General features: G+C 40.7%; 1 protein-coding gene across 1 annotated transcript in view; it reads left to right on the forward strand.

The window, feature by feature from the left end:
• Nucleotides 1-3,427: 3,427 nt before the first annotated feature.
• The window catches only part of LOC124805575 (myrosinase 1-like), a 58,766-nt gene continuing 42,500 nt past the window's right edge, over nt 3,428-19,693 (forward strand). The window contains exon 1 of the mRNA XM_047266142.1: nt 3,428-3,478. Coding sequence (XP_047122098.1) covers nt 3,428-3,478 — 51 coding nt within the window. The remainder of the gene's footprint in view (nt 3,479-19,693) is intronic.

Below are 19,693 nucleotides of genomic sequence, written 5' to 3' on the forward strand. Positions count from 1 at the left end.
TGCACCCTCCAGTAAGAATACAACCTTGGAAAAACGTTTTTGAGAAAGAGCACTTGGCTGCCTGTCCTGGCCAGAACAGTTTCTGCGCTATCATCATATGGTCCCCAGATGCTAGTCGGCATCAGCACAGATGATCACGATGAATCGCACATTCAGACTGTGATCTACAATGGACGCCCCTACGCTCGCATTGCCTAGAATAAGATTATATAACAACGCAGTTTGGATTTCAGCATTAATATATTCGATTTACACAGTAACAATAACGTTTGACCTAATGCAGTAGACGCCATAAGGAATACCAAGTATGTAGTCTACAACTATGGGCAAAATTTATACAGAAAATAAGGGATTGTTGCATTAATTCGAGACGATTTTGTTTGGTGTACTGGTACGCAGTTTGTTGTAGGTGTACTTGTCAACTGTCACATTTTATATGAGAATCTAGGACTGTTCTTTCTTTAACATTTGAATGTTACTTATTTGATACTTTTATGTCCTGTTTTTTTAATGAGTGAGATACCGCAGCTTGACTATGTTTAACATTATATGAACTGGGGGTGGAGTGAGGTGAAAGAAAAGAAACTGTTGGGGCTAAACGTGGAATTAGCGGCGATGAATGAAAATGTGTGCCTGTATGGGACTCGGACCGAGGAACTCCGGTTCACTGGGCAGTTGCGTTACCCACTGGGCCACCAGGCCACAGTGGTTACAGCACTTGTGTGTACTACACTCCTGGAAATTGAAATAAGAACACCGTGAATTCATTGTCCCAGGAAGGGGAAACTTTATTGACACATTCCTCGGGTCAGATACATCACATGATCACACTGACAGAACCACAGGCACATAGACACAGGCAACAGAGCATGCACAATGTCGGCACTAGTACAGTGTATATCCACCATTCGCAGCAATGCAGGCTGCTATTCTCCCATGGAGACGATCGTAGAGATGCTGGATGTAGTACTGTGGAACGGCTTGCCATGCCATTTCCACCTGGCGCCTCAGTTGGACCAGCGTTCGTGCTGGACGTGCAGACCGCGTGAGACGACGCTTCATCCAGTCCCAAACATGCTCAATGGGGGACAGATCCGGAGATCTTGCTGGCCATGGTAGTTGACTTACACCTTCTAGAGCACGTTGGGTGGCACGGGATACATGCGGACGTGCATCGTCCTGTTGGAACAGGAAGTTCCCTTGCCGGTCTAGGAATGGTAGAACGATGGGTTCGATGACGGTTTGGATGTACCGTGCACTATTCAGTGTCCCCTCGACGATCACCAGTGGTGTACGGCCAGTGTAGGAGATCGCTCCCCACACCATGATGCCGGGTGTTGGCCCTGTGTGCCTCGGTCGTATGCAGTCCTGATTGTGGCGCTCACCTGCACGGCGCCAAACACGCATACGACCATCATTGGCACCAAGGCAGAAGCGACTCTCATCGCTGAAGACGACACGTCTCCATTCGTACCTCCATTCACGCCTGTCGCGACACCACTGGAGGCGGGCTGCACGATGTTGGGGCGTGAGCGGAAGACGGCCTAACGGTGTGCGGGACCGTAGCCCAGCTTCATGGAGACGGTTGCGAATGGTCCTCGCCGATACCCCAGGAGCAACAGTGTCCCTAATTTGCTGGGAAGTGGCGGTGCGGTCCCCTACGGCACTGCGTAGGATCCTACGGTCTTGGCGTGCATCCGTGCGTCGCTGCGGTCCGGTCCCAGGTCGACGGGCACGTGCACCTTCCGCCGACCACTGGCGACAACATCGATGTACTGTGGAGACCTCACGCCCCACGTGTTGAGCAATTCGGCGGTACGTCCACCCGGCCTCCCGCATGCCCACTATACGCCCTCGCTCAAAGTCCGTCAACTGCACATACGGTTCACGTCCACGCTGTCGCGGCATGCTACCAGTGTTAAAGACTGCGATGGAGCTCCGTATGCCACGGCAAACTGGCTGACACTGACGGCGGCGGTGCACAAATGCTGCGCAGCTAGCGCCATTCGACGGCCAACACCGCGGTTCCTGGTGTGTCCGCTGTGCCGTGCGTGTGATCATTGCTTGTACAGCCCTCTCGCAGTGTCCGGAGCAAGTATGATGGGTCTGTCACACCGGTGTCAGTGTGTTCTTTTTTCCATTTCCAGGAGTGTATATCCACACGCCTCTCGTCCGATCCACGTTCCCATCTAGCGCCACCTATCTGCAGTCTACGCCCATGTCCTACATGCTCGCTTTTTTGAGATTCTAGCAGGATACCGAGCCTAATTATATATGCGCAAGAAGGTGAAGAATTCATTACACATCGAGGCGGATTAATTATATGAACGTGTGCCGTCTGTCCTTTCTGACTTGTCCAAAAGTACAGATATACTAATTCAAGTAGAAAAGTTTCACGTTTGTGACATTTCTTCTTCTCTTCGGATTTAATAGAAGTTTGAAAGCAGTGTATGAAACTCGAACAATTGTTCCCTGTATGGTGTGGGTTCCATCGAAGAAACCACGTCAGAAAAAAGCCTTTTTCCTTCATATAGGATAGATTTGGTATGACTTACTTGCCACATTCAGGAATTCTAACGACAGTGTTTCTGCTTGATTGTTAAGATGACACACCGCAAATGAAATTTGTTTAGAATATCTAATTGAAATACTAAGAAATATCAAATAGATTTCGCAGGATCGTTCTGTGTCACTCGAGGAAATAACCTATCACTGGGTTGTCAGACATAATCTACAACGTTGCCAGCAGACATGTTCTACAATGTTGCCAAGCCCCAATCATCCTCTCAGCACGATGGAATATGTTTCCACGGCCGACAAATTTCTAGAACGGCCTAGGAGATCAAAGACGCAACGGAAACAGCTACGAAAGTGACATATACTTTAAATGCTACAGGTGAGCAAATGTCACTCGAAGAAATACCCTATGACTGGGTTGTCAGACATATTCTACAACGTTGCCAGCAGACATGTTCTACAATGTTGCCAAGCCCCAATCATCCTCTCAGCACAATAGAATATGTTTCCACGGCCGACGTATTTCTAGAACGGCCTAGGAGATCAAAGACCCAACGGAAACAGCTATCGAAGTAACATATACTTTAAATGCTACAGGTGAGCAAATGTACATAAGCGAACCGATATACCATAAATTAAGAGCAGGGGAAATTAATCGAATGGAGCCAATCATTATGCCTGTCCTTATTTTATTTTTGTTTTGTTCTCTAAATTATCAGAATAATCCGATCAAATTGTTCTAGGAGTAATTGTTAGAGCTGTAAGCTACTGTAAGTGTTGATAAGAAAATAAATAATAGTTATAATGAAGGTATTAATGTCAGCAAGTCCATAAATAAAAATAGATTAAAAAGAAATAAAATGAAGCGACCATCAGCAACACCTAGGGATACGATGGTGCGGATTGGCACATGGTGCTGGTATATGATGATGCTGTTGATGATGATGATGTTAGAATTCTGGTGCGCTCAACTGCGTGGTTATCAGCGCCCGTACAAATTTCAAACCATTGCTCTGTCCAATCTCACACTTTCATGAATGATGATGAAATGATGAGGACAACACAAACAACCAGTCATCTCGAGGCAGGGGAAAATCACAGACCCCGCCGGGAATCGAACCCTGGGCCCCATGCTCGAGAAGCGACAAGGCGACCGCAAGACCACGAGCGGCGGACGTGCTGAAATATGTTGCGACTATCCAGACGCTGATATTTCATGAAGTCCAACTATCTGAATTCGTGACAGTGATAGTTGACAACCATATTACTGAAACTTCCCCAACAGTCAGTGAATGGGATCAACACTTTTTGCACCCCACACGCAACACAGTTCCATTGCGTGAGAGTTAATACTGAACAGGTCTTTATTTACTGCTCTATTCGATGGCTAATAATAAAGGTCGACTTACTGTCCAAAATCTGTCTTTCCCTGTACTTCAGCCTCAGCCCACTATCACATCAAATTAAATTCCATACATAGTTTCTGATATCATGAAGGTGGAGGCAGAAATTGAATAATAAGTAAATAAATATATTAAGCTATCAAAATGGTTTTATTCACAAAACATGGTGTTGCTCATGTGATTTCAGTCTTCATTTAGCACCAACCTTAAGAATGAAACCATCTTGCATGATACTATGTGGATTACGTCCTGCTACGTGAAGCTCTGATGATGGGCTATGTGTGAACTGCATAAACCAAAATACTTTTTACAACAAGTGGCACGTTGTTGCTAATTACCGAATGAAACGGCGAGAAACCATGAGCTCTGCATTCTCATAATGGTCGCAGAGTGTCTGTGAGTCTGTATCTTACAACTCATGATTGTTAATCACAAAAATATGACCTATGCTTACAACTTTGTGTAGGCCTGAGGTTCCCAACCTTTCTGAGACTGTTGCTACTGAAAGAGATCAGATTCTATTCACTACTTTAAACAATATTTGGGACCTAATTAAACATTAGAGTGTAAGAGAGTTAGTATTCCTATATTTAGTGTGACAAATTGTTTATAGTACTTAGTTAATGCTCAATTAAGAAAGCGTTTGACATTAAACTAAAAAATAATGGGTCATTGGGATGGTTCTAGTTATTTCCCACCGCAATTTTTGGTATTTGAATTGGTGTTCTACATTGTCCTGCCATGTACCAAACTCTTTCTGTGCTTCATTTTCGTTTGCATTGTATTGGCAGTCTTAATAGATCTGCCAGTAATAACAGGCCATTATTTAAAACAATACACGTCTTTGTTTATAGTGATTTACCTTAGCCAAGTCCAAGAAATGGGACTTTCGCTCAAATTTCACTACCTGAAAATATTGCTTTGTCTGAAACTGGTCTTAGAGTCAGGGCTAATTTTCCAAATCTGAAAAAATAGTTACTAGTAGAATTTACTACTGATGGCGAAACATGACTGCCATTGGATGGACAGTAAAAGCAATAAACAGAAGAGTACTTTTGGTAAAATAAACGTATTTTGAAAATGAAGTATTTAGTGCGCATGAAACTGACCATTAACAAACACTTCGTGTTAACAGCTCTGACTGATGACAGTGGTTCGCTATATTTTCACGCCAAGACCATTGGCTGATGGAGAGATGCGCATTACAGACTACTGGGAGAAACAGGAAAGCAAATAAATGGTTCAAATAGCTCTGAGCACCATGGGACTTAACATCTGAGGTCATCAGTCCCCTAGAACTGAGAACTACTTAAACTTAACCAACCTAAGGACATCACACACACCCTTTCCCGAGGCAGGATTCGAACCTGCGACCGTAGCGGTCGCGCGGTGTCGGACTTAAGCGCCTAGAACCGCTTGGCCACCAAATAAATGGTCTAGGGGACAGATACGCACTGAAAACATAACTATGATGCTGGTGAACAAAATTGAAGGTTCGCTGGACTATGGCTAAAACGACAGGTAGTAGATCGCCAAAGAAATTTCTTTTCTGGATTTTAAGAAATAAGAAAGGACCTTAGGGAAATGAGGCAGACAACATTGGAATGTACGTAGGAGCAACATTTATTTCTATCGTTCAGGTTCACAGCGCATGGAAATATCTAGACGAAGCTTTGATCAAATGGCTGACGATTATGATTATATATGTTACGTAGCAGAGGCCACTGCGGTTTCGATAAAAGACATTATTTTTAATGAAATACGGTGGTCACTGAATCTTCATCGAACCCATTCTGTTTATATCCCTCGGAAAATTCCATATTCTCTTTCGGGGGTAATTACCCCCACGGTGAGGACCACTGCTGTAGACGACATAGCATGTTCCACAGTTGACTAAACTCGTCGTGGAGGCAAAAAATTACAGTAACAGCTTATCGCGTTGTTGTGCACTCCACTAACACATGTTCCAACTATTGTTCTCACAGCTTCTTATTCTCATTTGGTAACTTGAGTTGTGGTCACGTGTGTCTATGAAGTCCTGGAGCATATCTAGTCCCACTCTGACAGTTTTTTGATATTATCCAGATGATGCCCATTATTGTTTCCAAACATTCAAAGTTTTTTTATCAGTGGTAATACTGTTAGATCATAGCTGCTGCTCGAATTGAAATGCACAATTACTGTAAAGCACACTATGCACGACAGCCAGCTTGGACCTTAGAGACAAACTTAACTTCACAAATATTGTTTTTCATTTAAATAACGATTTATTTATGCATATTATGTAAGAAATAATAAATTTTCACATAGAGTGATACAATTAAATGTTACTGACACTGTAGTTAAGTCCTTTACTGCTGTTTACAAAGTACCACACTGGGTTAATTTCAAAGGACTCTTCTGAAAGCTAGCTTCAAATTGAATAACCAGATTTAATGAATGTAATTGATAACTTTTGTCCTAATAATGCTATTAACAGAATTCATTATTCTCATAAGCGTGTTAAATCTGTAAATACCTCTAAAAATCATCGTAACCCTTTTGTAAATTGAAGTAAGAGTCACCATTCAATTTGTTTGATACGATTACTTTAATAGCCTGTTCCTTGAAACATTTCTTTTACTGTGTTGCCTGAGACTTTCCCGACGGACATGTTGTATATATGGTTCTCGGGCGAGACGTCGGATGCCATAATGAAAACTCCGCAATGTTTCATCAGCGCAACTGGCCGACCTCTTCAGGTGCGACGGACACACTGCTAAGGCATGACTAGGGCCCCCTATTTATGCCAGTCTTAGGCAGGAAGTGCGCATGCGAGGAGGCGCCAAATTCGATGGCCAATAGCGACGATATCAACCGATAGCTTGAAGGACAGTAGCGTCACCAGCAAGACGAAGAACTGAAGACTTCGTTGCACGCGCGGAGGCTGCCGCTGCTGCCCTGCGCTGCCATCGACCACCCCAGCGACCTCTGTCGGAAGCCGAAAAAAAACCACATGTAGCGAGTGTAGAGTCGGTGTTCAGTCCATCTCTCTTCCACAGTGCGACAAGTTTGTCCGATGTACGACATGCCGCAGCTACAAGGAATCTCGTAAACACCATGTCTTCTTAGGTCAAGGCTGTCCTTAGATGAGCCCAAGAGAGCTCTAGGTATTGCCGACGGACGAAAGACACATTTAACTCTATGCCTCTTCAATAATCTTCCTATTTTTGAAGAGACACCGCCGATGTAGTGCAAAATGAACATTCCCCTTTGTTCTTCACCTTCTTCCAGTTCCTCACGTTGGGTAACCCGCTCCGGGTGTAAGACACGGCGAATCTCCCGTTCGGAATATCCACTTTGTTGGAAAGTGGTACGCAGATGCAGTAGCTCATTGGATAAGCTGTATGAGTTTGATATGCCTCGTGCTCTGTGAACCAATGTCGTAAGTACGCCACTTCGTTGCGGAGGATGGTGACAGCTGGTGGCCTGTAAATATAAGTCCGTGTGTGTTGGTTTACGGTACACTGCGTGAACTAATGTGCCATCTTCTTTTCTCCTTACCAACACGTCCAGCAATGGAAATTCGCCGTTTTTCTCCATCTCCATAGTGAACTTGATGTTGGGATGAAGCGAGTTAAGATGCTCAAGAAATACATTCAGCGACGCAGTGCTGTGAGGCCAGGTGACAGAGGTGTCGTCCACAAATCGCCAAAAACACGTAGGTTTCAAATCTGACCACTGGAGTGCTCTCTTCTCGAAGTCTTCCATAAAAAGATTAGCCATAATGGCTGACAAGGAATTACCCATTGCGACGCAGTCAGCCTGTTCAAAGTATTGTCCATTAAATAAAATGTACGTCTAGGTGAGCACATGTTGGAATAACAAGGGCAATCACAGAATCTGGAAAGAAAAACATAAGTACAACGAAGATAACTGTAAAGAAACCATGGGTAACAGAAGAAATACATCAGCTGATCGATGAAAGAAGGAAATACAAAAATATTCAGGGAAATTCAGGAATACAGAGATACAAGTAGCTGAGGAATGAAATAAATAGGAAGTGCAGGGAAGCTAAGGCGAAATGGGTGCATGAAAAATGTGAAGAAACCCAGAAAAAAATGATAATCTGAAGGACTGACTCAGCATAAAGGGAAGTCAAACCAATCGTCGGTGAAATTAAAAGCAAGAGTGGTAACATTAAGAGTGCAACCGGAATTCCATTGTTAAATGTAGAGGAGAGAGCGGATAGGTGGAAAGAGTACAATGAAGGCCTCTATCAGGGAGAAGATTTTTCTGGTGTGATAGAAGAAGAAACAGAAGTCGATTATAAGAGATAGGGGATCCAGTATTTGAATCAGAATTTTAAAGAGCTTTGGAGATAAAGCTGACGGGATCGATAACATTCCATGATAATTTCTAAAATCATTATGGTGAGTGGCAACAGAACGTCTATTCATGTTGGTGAGTAGAATGTAGGAGTCTGGAGTCTGGCAATACATCGTCTGACTTTCGGGAAAATACCATCCACACAGAGTGCAAGAGCTGACAAGTGTGATAACTAATGCACAATCAGCTTAACAGCTCATGCATCCAAATTGCTGACAATAATAATACACAGACGGATAGAACCGAAAATTGAGGATGTCTTAGATGACGATCTGTCTGGAAAAGGCGACGGAACCATACACGCAATTCTCACGGAGGTTGATATTGAAAGCAAGACTAAAGAAAAACCAAGACTAGTTCAGAGGATTTGTCTACCTGGAAAAAGCGTCTGGTAAGGCAAAATGGTATAAGATGTTCGAAATTCTGAGAAAAATAGTTAAACCATAGGGAGAGACGGGTAATATACAATATGTACAAGAATATAATATAAGTGGATAACCAACAACGAAATGCTCGGATTAAAAAGGATGTAAGACAGGGATGTATTTTTCGCTCCTGCTCTTCAGTTTGTATATCGAAGAAGCAATAATGGGAATAAAAGAAAGGCTCGGGAGTGGAATTAAAATTCACGGTGAACTGGTATCAATGATACGATTCGCTGATGACATTGCTATCCCGAGTGAAACTGAAGAAGTGTTACATGATCTGCTGAATGGAATAAACCGTTTAATGAGTTCAGAATATGGATTGAGAAAAAATCAAAGAAAGACGAAAGTAATGGGAAGTAGTAGAAACGAGAATGTCTAGAAACTTAACATCACGACTGATAGTCTCGAGGTAGTTGAGGTTAAAGAATTTTGCAAAATAGCAAATGACAGACGGAGCAAGGAGGACATCAAAAGCAGACTAGCACAGCCAAAAAGAGCATTTCTGGCCAAGGCAAGTCTACTGGTATCAAACATAGGCCTTAGTTTGAGGAAGAAATTTCTGAGAATATACGTTTGGAGCACAGGATTGAATGGTAGTGAAACATGGACTGTGGTAAAACCAGGACAGAAGAGAATCGAAGCATTTGAGATGTAGTACTACTGATGGATGTTGAAAATTAGGTGGACTGATAAGGTAAGGAATGAGGAGGTTCTGCGCAGAATCGGTGAGAAAAGGAATATGTGGAAAACACTGAAAGAATGATACGACACCCATAAAGACATCAGGGACTGACTTCCATAGTACTAGAGGGAGCTATAGAGGGCAAAAACTGTAGAGGAAGACAGAGATTGGAATACATCCAGCAGGTATTTAAGGACGTAGGTTGCAAGTACTAGTATGAGATGAAGAGGTTGGCACAGGAAAAAATTCGTGGCGGGTGCATCAAAATAGTCGGATGACTGATGACTCAGCAAAAAAGAAAGAAAAAGAGGTTAGAAGAACAGTTTAAAGGCTGAAAACTCACTAACAATACAAGAAAGAAACAGAACTTACATGTCTCGTATTCAATAAAGGTCCAGGGATAAAGCTTTAGTCAGAATTTTCTTTTAGTCTGATGCTACCTGTAGCTCAACCTGTGTGAGTATTCCCTAGAGGCATGCCCCCAACGTTTCCTATTTTATTATCTCACAAATTTTGTGATTAAAGCTTCTTCGTGTGAACGTTCTGCTCCTGATTGCAGTTTCCGGTCTACGTTTAAAAGGTTAACATATTTGTGTTTAACCTCTCCTAAATGTCATTTTATCTTTCAGTACGTAGAATCACTTTAATAGGCCACGGGAAATGACGACGTCTTTGTCTTTCACACCGTTGAGAATGGATTACACTGCTTCTTCTGTTGTTTTGATCTAAAATTCTGACATGGCTTTAACATAAGCCGAAACCGATAAATAAACTAATATTATTGCGATGTCGAGTTTTGATTTTAACCTAAATATAGCACCAGATCGCTGCGCTCCATAGACAGTATAACCTAATTTTATGAAAAGCAATATATTCAACGTCTCCAGCTCAGTTAATGGCTGGAATAGTGTCTTGTAACATTCCATGGCTTTTGATTCATTAACTAAAATAAATTTAAAAGTATAAGACAGGTTTCTGGTGACTGAATTTCTACTTGCTGACACTACCGCCTCGGATTAGGCGCAAACTAATCTCTAGGAGTTAGTGAAGGTACATCACACTTACTGTGCATTTGGAAACAAGGAGCATTCAAACGATGTTAACATGTCATATCTCAGGCAAAGCACAACTCCATTACGTTCTAGTTATTCGCAGGAACATGTCATTCTCTTACACCTTCTTGTAGATGACTTAATTTCGTCGTAGCAGACAGTCACCTCATTTTGGAAGCGGTAAAAAGGAGTAACAAACCTTCAGACCATCATACACCACATACGAACCCACTACTACACTCATGCTTAAACTCCAACGTGAATTTCTCATAAATTACACTCCCACACATATAACTTTAGGTCTTGTGGTCTCTCTGCACAAGAAATAAGCTTGCAAGTTTCGTGTGGTTATGATACCTCTGTCTTGTGAAACTGATACACTACCGAAAGTAACACATCCTGCGTCTCTCTGGGCGCTACGACTTCTTTCCAACGTCGACGAGGTATAACTACCGATTAATAGATTTTTGCCAGTTCAGAAGACCTCTTGATTCTTCTTGATCTATGACTTTACGCAAATCAGTGTACTAGGTACAGTTTTATAGGCATCTTCTGTCACCCATGTGTCATTGCCACTAAAAGCATTACGCTACAAACCTCAAGAAATGCCCTAAATATGAATGTAGGGAAAGTTGACTTGAATCATGGAAAACCCTCTCATCAACTAGAGGGAGGGAGAGAAAGTAGCATCTTATCCTTAATCTCAGAGCTCGTTCCGTTATTACGAGAAATCAGTTTTCAACTACGAATAATAAATTAATCAGGAAGAATTCGTCCTTTACTAACTCGTTCCTATCGACTTGTAGATGAAATACGATTAGTCGGTAATCCAAAAACAATCAACTGTGGCTACTCATACAATACTCCAAATCATGGTTGCAGTGGAATTTATCATACGGCACACTAGCAACTATTAACTGAAAACTGTTGGCTTTGGACCCAAAAGCAATAAATACTTGATATTATAAAATTTATCATACTTCCGCACAAATGCATCATGATGCCAGTGTAATAAACGTTCTCCACCATTTTCGGTTAATTCAATGAAGCAATTAGACGAAAAAGCATAAAACCATTCTAAGCTTCTTAAGACCGCACATTCGGTGCTTTCTGGTAGTTTCAACGTGTATTACACATTCTTTTGTTGATAACATGCTCCGACATGAACTGCTCCGTCGTCACAGTAATAAATGACCAGATATTGTTACAGAACTTTTATATCTAGGGTACCGGCTCCCTATTATCAGCTTCTCTGGCTGGGTGTTCTCCTTTTACTCGGAAAATTAAGTGAACAGCGTAGGTAAATGGGAATATTGCGTGTAGCGAACATCCCTCACTTCGATCTTTCTAATTGACCATTCAAGAAAATAGAGTGAATATGAGTGATAGAAAGGTTCCTAAAAACGTGTAAATAACAACAGCAATAATAATATTACGGCAATAATTAAAGACGTTCGGTGCATTCCATCATTCAGCGAATTATCAAAAGTTGCCTGTTCTGTCTATACAATACATCTAGTGCGAACTCCGAGATTTCATTAAGATGGCTTTACCGAATTTCATTCCGGGTCTTTCAACAGCATTAGAGAAGGAGAAATAAATTGACCTACATGCAACACTTTTAAAGCGGTACTCGGCACTATGGCAGCAGTGAAATTCGCATCAGCAGACGAGCCCGATATCACACGGTGGCGAGACGCCGACGTCAGGAACATAGAATTTTAGAACATGTTTTTTGCTCGAGTATCATGTCGTTTTTGGAAACCCAGAATCTACTATGTAGGAATCAACATGGGTTCCGGAAACAGCGATCGTGTGAGACCCAACTCGCTTTATTTGTTCATGAGACCCAGAAAATATTAGATACAGGCTCCCAGGTAGATGCTATTTTTCTTGACTTCCGGAAGGCGTTCGATACAGCTCCGCACTGTCGCCTGATAAACAAAGTAAGAGCCTACGGAATATCAGACCAGCTGTGTGGCTGGATTGAGGAGTTTTTAGCAAACAGAACACAGCATGTTGTTATCAATGGAGAGACGTCTACAGACATTAAAGTAACCTCTGGCGTGCCACAGGGGAGTGTTATGGGACCATTGCTTTTCACAATATATATAAATGACCGAGTAGATAGTGTCGGAAGTTCCATGCGGCTTTTCGCGGATGATGCTGTAGTATACAGAGAAGTTGCAGCATTAGAAAATTGTAGCGAAATGCAGGAAGATCCGCAGCGGATAGACCCTTGGTGCAGGGAGTGGCAACTGTCCCTTAACATAGACAAATGTAATGTATTGCGAATACATAGAAAGAAGGATCCGTTATTGTATGATCATATGATAGCGGAACAAACACTGGTAGCAGTTACTTCTGAAAAATATCTGGGAGTATGCGTGCGGAACGATTTAAAGTGGAATGATCATATAAAATTAATTGTTCGTAAGGCGGGTACCAGGTTGAGATTCATTGGGAGAGTGCTTAGAAAATGTAGTCCATCAACAAAGGAGGTGGCTTACAAATCACTCGTTCGACCTATACTTGAGTATTGTTCATCAGTGTGGGATCCGTACCAGATCGGGTTGACGGAAGAGATAGAGAAGATCCAAAGAAGAGCGGCGCGCTTCGTCACAGGGTTATTTGGTAAGCGTGATAGCGTTACGGAGATGTTTAGCAAACTCAAGTGGCAGACTCTGCAAGAGAGGCGCTCTGCATCGCGGTGTAACTTGCTCGCCAGGTTTCAAGAGGGTGCGTTTCTGGATGAGGTATCGAATATATTGCTTCCCCCTACTTATACCTCCCGAGGAGATCACGAATGTAAAATTAGAGAGATTCGAGCGCGCACGGAGGCTTTCAGACAGTCGTTCTTCCCGCGAACCATACGCGACTGGAACAGGAAAGGGAGGTAATGACAATGGCACGTAAAGTGCCCTCCGCCACACACCGTTGGGTGGCTTGCGGAGTATAAATGTAGATGTAGATGTAGATTTTTTCCTTTTAGTGCTGTAGCAGCAGCTAATGCACAAAGGAAAACATATTGCTCACAAAGTGAAAGAGGAGAAGTAATTGTAGTTTACGAGTAAAATGACCTTCTTGCATAGGAAATATTAGATTTCGTCATTTTTATTTAGTACCTAAAAGCTATTCAAATTATTTAGTCATAATTACCAACAAAAAAGCCACATACACACTCAATGAAATTGGAAGGATAATTCAGCTCTAGACTTGAAGGTGAGGACGACCAAAGACTTGACAAACAACGTTGTGAAGTTTCGAATTGTCAACGTTTCCAAGCCAAGGAACATATTTTTGTACGCCTCTCAAAATTTCACACTGTCGCTGCCACCCAAATCTTGCTAGACCTCTGCGCTAACGGACATAAATTTTGGGACAGGCTTAAATTAACCCAGATACAAAATATAATACATCATTTCTATCCGATAATTACAATTATCTGAATATACCACAGATTATTAATTTCAGCACCTAGGTATTTAAAATCGTCTACACACTCAAAATTAAAATCTACAGCCGAGCAGTTATCCTAGTTGTTGTCCTTGTTTTACAGAGGTTCGTATATAAAGTTTCTGATTTACAGTCCCCTACCCTCTGCGGCTACTTACAGTTGCACCGCTACTCTCTCCAATGGTATCCTACGTTTACTGATAAATGCAGTGACATAAGCATAAGCAGCCATCTGTGCGATCGTTATACCAATTTGCCCAGATATTTCAAATGTTCGTATAATTTCTTCTAAGATCAAATTTAAAAGCATTGTGGAAACAGCATTGCCTTGTATTACTCTTATTATAATACATTTTCACATCGACTATCCTCATTTTTAAGGCTTCTCTTTTCTTTTTTCTGCACATCCTTGACACTTCTGTCGTATTTTCATTACACATAACCTGGTTAATATTCATGTTTACTTGAAGACATTTTAATCTCACGTCCTTCTTTTATTGCACCACTTGTTTACAGTCACTCTCTCACAACTCGTTATTTCTAGGCCTTCTAGACTCCCCTATTACGTCCTTTGCTACAGTTAGGATATTATTCATACTACATTCCCACTCCCTGTCAGATTTCTTAATGTGCTATACCTTCTCTTTAATTTATTCTTATATTCAAAAGGTGTATATCTTCTAATTTTTCTACATTCAGGTTCAGCGTTCTCGTAATTTTCCCTCTGTATGACACGGCATTAAGGAATAGATCAATAGGCGTGAATGGACATGTCTAAAAAGGGAAGTCACCGAAGTAGGAAAGAAAAACAGAGGTACAAAGAAGGTAACTGTGAAAAAACCATGGGTAGCAGAAGAAATACTTCAGTTGAAAAAGGAAACAAGGAAATAGAAAAGTGTTCAGAGAAGTTTAGGAATACTGAGATATAAATCGCTCAGGAATGAAATAAATAGTATGTGCAAGGAAGCTAAGGAGAAATGGCTGCATGGAAAAACTGAAGAAAAAAGTGACTGTCGGAAGTACTGACTCAGCTTATAGGAAAGTCAAAACTATCATCGGTGAAATTAAAAGCAAAGCTAGTAAAATTAAGAGTGCAACAGGAATTCCACTGTTAAGTTCAGAAGAGAGAGTGGATAGGTGGAAAGAGTACGGTCAAGACCTCTATCAGGGAGAAAATTTGTCTGATGTGATAGAAGAATAAACAGGAGTCATTTTGGAGGAGATAGGGGATCCAGTATTAGAATCAGAATTTAAGAGAGCTTTGGAGGACTTAATAACAAATACAGCAGAAGGGATAGATAACATTCGATCAGAATTTCTAAAATCGTTGGGGGAAGTGGCAACATAACGTCTGGCCACATACCCTCTGACTTTCGGAAAAATATCATCCACACAATTCCGAAGTGCTGGCTAGAATAGTATACAGAAACGCGAGGATGTATTAAATGACAATCAATTTGGCTTTACGAAAGATAAAGGCACGAGAGAAGGACTTCTGACGTTGCGGTTGATAATGGAAGGAAGACTAAAGAAAAATAAAGACACGTGCATAGGATCTGTCGACCTGGAAGAAGCGTCCCACAATGTAAAATGGCGCAACATGTTCTGAATTCTGAGAACAACAGACGTAAGCTATAGAGGGAGACGGGAAATATACAATATGTAAAAGAGACAAAAGTAATTTATAAGAATGGACGACGATGAAGGAAGTGTTCGTATTAAAATTGGTGTAAGACAGGGCTGTAGTGTATCGCCCCTGGTGTTCATTCTGTACATCGAAGAAACAATGTTGGAAAGAAAAGAAAGGTTCAGGAGTGGAAACAAAACTCAACTAGTCTGAAGACTGATGATTAAAAAAAAACCATTGGAATAATCTATTAAAAAACTAAAAACCCGCCTCGATTGCGAAAAAAACCATATAGTGTTAAGTGTTAACACAAGTTTCGGCGTAGATAACTACATCTTCTTCAGAACAACAATAAGACCCACAAATACCTAAGAAGACCTTCGTCAATGATTAAAAGAACACCATAGCTACACATTTATAAGCGAAAAAGAAAAGGAAAACACAAACAGTACATATGCACAAAGTCAAAACCACTACTTACCTTAATAGTGTACGCTCCACCTCACACCGGCCTATGTACGATGGGCCCTGACCAGCCATAAACTGCAGCTAAAAATGGTCGCTCACCTAACAGTAGGTGCTTTTCGCAATCGAGGCGGGTTTTTAGTTTTTTAATATATTAACTAACGATAGCTGACGCACTGCTATGTTGAATGTGCTGGAATAACCCTTTGCCTCAATTTCGCAGCTACAAGAAAATGGTCCGAGAGTGAGTTTGCCACCTGCAATGTGCTTGTATTTTCAGTGTCACTTGCACATCTTTTGGCTATCAAATGAAATAACTGCTACCCAGTAAAATTCAGAACAGCAACAGAAATGTTTCATTTAAAGTAATCGTACCAAACAAAACTGAATAGTAACTCTTATTTTAATTTACATAAGGGTTACGATGGTTTGTAGAGGTATTTACAGATTTAACGTGCTTATGAGGATAAAGAACTCTTTTGTTGTTTTATAGCTTTATTAGGACAAAAATTGTGAATTACATTCATTAAATCTGGTTATTCAATCTGAAGCTAGCTTTCAGATGAGTCTTTTGAAGTTCACCTTGTGTGGTACTTTGCAAACAGCAGTAAAGGACTTAACTACAGTGTCAGTAACATTTAACTGTATCACTCTGTGTGAAAAATTATTATTTCTTACATAATGTGCATAAATAAATCGTTATTTCAATGAAAAACAATACTTGTGAAGTTAAGTTTGTCTCTAAGGTCCAAGCTAGCTGTCTTGCGTAGTGTGCTTTACAGTAATTGTGTACTTCAATTCGAGTAGCAACTAAGATCTAACAGTACGTACAACTGTTAAAAAAACCTTAAATGTTTGGAAACGATAGTGGGCAGCATCTAGATAATTTTCAAAAATTGCAAGAGAGGAACTACATATACTTCATAGACACACGTGACCACAACTCAAGTTACCAAATGAAAATAAGAGGCTGTAAGAACAATAGGTGGAACATATGTTAGTGGAGTGCACAACAACGCGATAACCTGTTACTGTAATTTTTTGCCTCCACAACGAGATTAGTCAACTGTGGAACATGCTATGTCGTCTACAGCAGTGGTCCTCACCGTGGGGGTAATTAGCCCCGAAAGAGAATATGGAATATTCTGAGGGATATAAACAGAATGGGTTCGATGAAGATTCAGCAACCACCGTATTTCATTAAAAATAATGTCTGTTATCAAAACTTCAGTGGCCTCTGCTATGTAACACTATATAATCATAATCGTCAGCCATTTGATCAAAGCTTCGTCTAGATATTTCCATGCGCTGCGAACCTGAACGATAGAAATAAAAGTTGTTCCTACATACATTCCGATGTTGTCTGCCTTATTTCCCTAAGGTCCTTTCTTATATCTTAAAATCCAGGAAAGAACTTTCTTTGGCGATCTACTACCTATCATTCTAGCCATGGTCCATCGAAATTTCAATTTTGTTCACCAGCATCATAGTTATGTTTTCAGTGCTTATCTCTTCCCTAGTCTATTTATTTGTCTTCCTGTTTCTCCCAGTAGCCTGCAATATGCAACTCACCATCAGCCAATGAGCCATCTTAATATTTTTAATGGTCTTGGCGTGAAAATATAGTTTACTACTGTCATCTGTCTGAACTGTTAACACGAACTGTTTGTTAACGGTCAGTTTCATGCGTGCTAAATTCTTCATATTCAAAATACGTTTATTTTACCAACAGCATTCATGTTCGGCTGTACTCTTATATTTATTCCCTTTACTGTCAACCCAGTGGTAGTTATTATTCGCTGTCGGTAGTAAATTCTACTAGTAACTATTTTTTTCAGATTTGGAAAATTAGTCCTTGCTCTAAGACCAATTTCATATAATGAAGCAATATTTTCAGGTAGTGAGATTTGAGCGAAAGTCCCATTTCTTGCACTTTGCAAAGGTAAATCATATAAGTGTATTGTTTTAGCTACTGGCCTGTTATTACTGGCAGATCTCTTAAGACTGCCAATACAATGCAAACGAAAATGAAGAACAGGAAGAGTTTGGTACATGGCAGGACAATGGAGAACACCAATTCAAACACCAAAAATTTCGGTTGGAAATGATTAGAACAACCCCAATGACCCACTATTTTTTCATTTAATGTAAAACGTTTCCTTGCTTCTACATTAACTAAGTACTATAAACAATTTGTCACACTAAATAAAGGAATACTATTTTTCTTACAGTGTAATGTTTAATTAGATTGCATATAACGTTTAGAGTATTGGATAGTATCTGATCTCGTTCAGTGGTAACAGTCTCAGAAAGGTTGGGAACCTCTGGCCTACAGAAAGGTGTAAGCATAGGCCATATTTTTATGATTAACAATCATAAGTATGAGTTGTGACATGCAGACACACAGACACTCTGTGACCATTATGAGAATTCAGAGCTCATGGTTTCTCACCGTTTCATTCGGTAATTAGCAACAACAGGCCACTTGTTGTAAAAAGTCTATTGGTTTTTGCAGTTCACACATAGCCCATTATCAGAGCTTCACATAGCATTGCGTAATTAATAGTACCATGTAAGATTGTTTCATTCTTAAGACTGGGGTTAAATGAAGACTGATATCACATGAGCAACACCATGTTTTGTTAATAAAACCATTTCTATAGCTTAATATATTTATTTACTTATTATTTAATTTCTCCTACCACCTTCATGATATCGGAAACTATGTGTGGAATTTAATTTGATGTGATGGTGGGCTGAGGCTGAAGCACAGGAAAAGGGAGATTTTGGCCAGTAAGTCGACCTTTATTATTAGCCATCGAATAGAGCAGTAAATAAAGACCTGTTCAGTATTAACTCTCACGTAATGGCGCTGCGTTACGTGTGGGATACAAAAAGTGTTGATTCCATTCACTGACTGTTGGGGAAGTTTCAGTAATTGGTCGTCAGCTAACACTGTTAATGAATTTTTGTAGTTGTACCTCATGAAATACCAGCATCTGGATAGTCTCAACATATTACAGCACCATATGCCAACCACACCTTCGTATTTCTAGATGTTGCTGAGGGTCACCTCAGGTTATTTCTTTCTAATCTATTTTTATTTATTGAGTTGCTGTCCTTCAGCCGTTCATTACAACTACTATTTGTTTTCTTATCCACACTTACAGTAGCTTACAGCTCTAACAATTACTCCTAGAAAACTCTCATCGGATTATTCTTATAATTTAGAGAATCACACAAAAATAAAGTAATGACCGGCATAACGAGGAGCGCCATCCAATTAATTTCCCCTGCTCTTAATTAATGGTATATCGCTTGGCTTATAGACATTTTCTCACCTGTATTATTTCAAGTGTATGTTACTTTGGCAGCTGTTTCAGTTGCGTCTTTGAATTCCTGAATTACTAGGCCTCTCTAGAACCACATCTGCTGTGGAAATATATTCCATCGTGCTGTGAGGATGAATGGGACTTGGCAGCATTACAGAACATGTTTTCTGGCAACATTGTAGAATATTTCTGACAATCCTGTGATAGGTTACTTCCTCGAGTGACACAGCTGCTAAATCTGTTTTATACTTTTTGGTATTTCAATTAAGTAGTCTGACCAAATTTCATTTGCGGTCTCATCTAACAATAAAGCAGAAATGCAGTCGTTGGACTTCCTTAATGCGGAGAGCAAGTCATGTTAAA

The sequence above is a fragment of the Schistocerca piceifrons genome, chromosome 7 (genome assembly GCF_021461385.2).
Source record: "Schistocerca piceifrons isolate TAMUIC-IGC-003096 chromosome 7, iqSchPice1.1, whole genome shotgun sequence".
NCBI lineage: Eukaryota > Metazoa > Arthropoda > Insecta > Orthoptera > Acrididae > Schistocerca > Schistocerca piceifrons.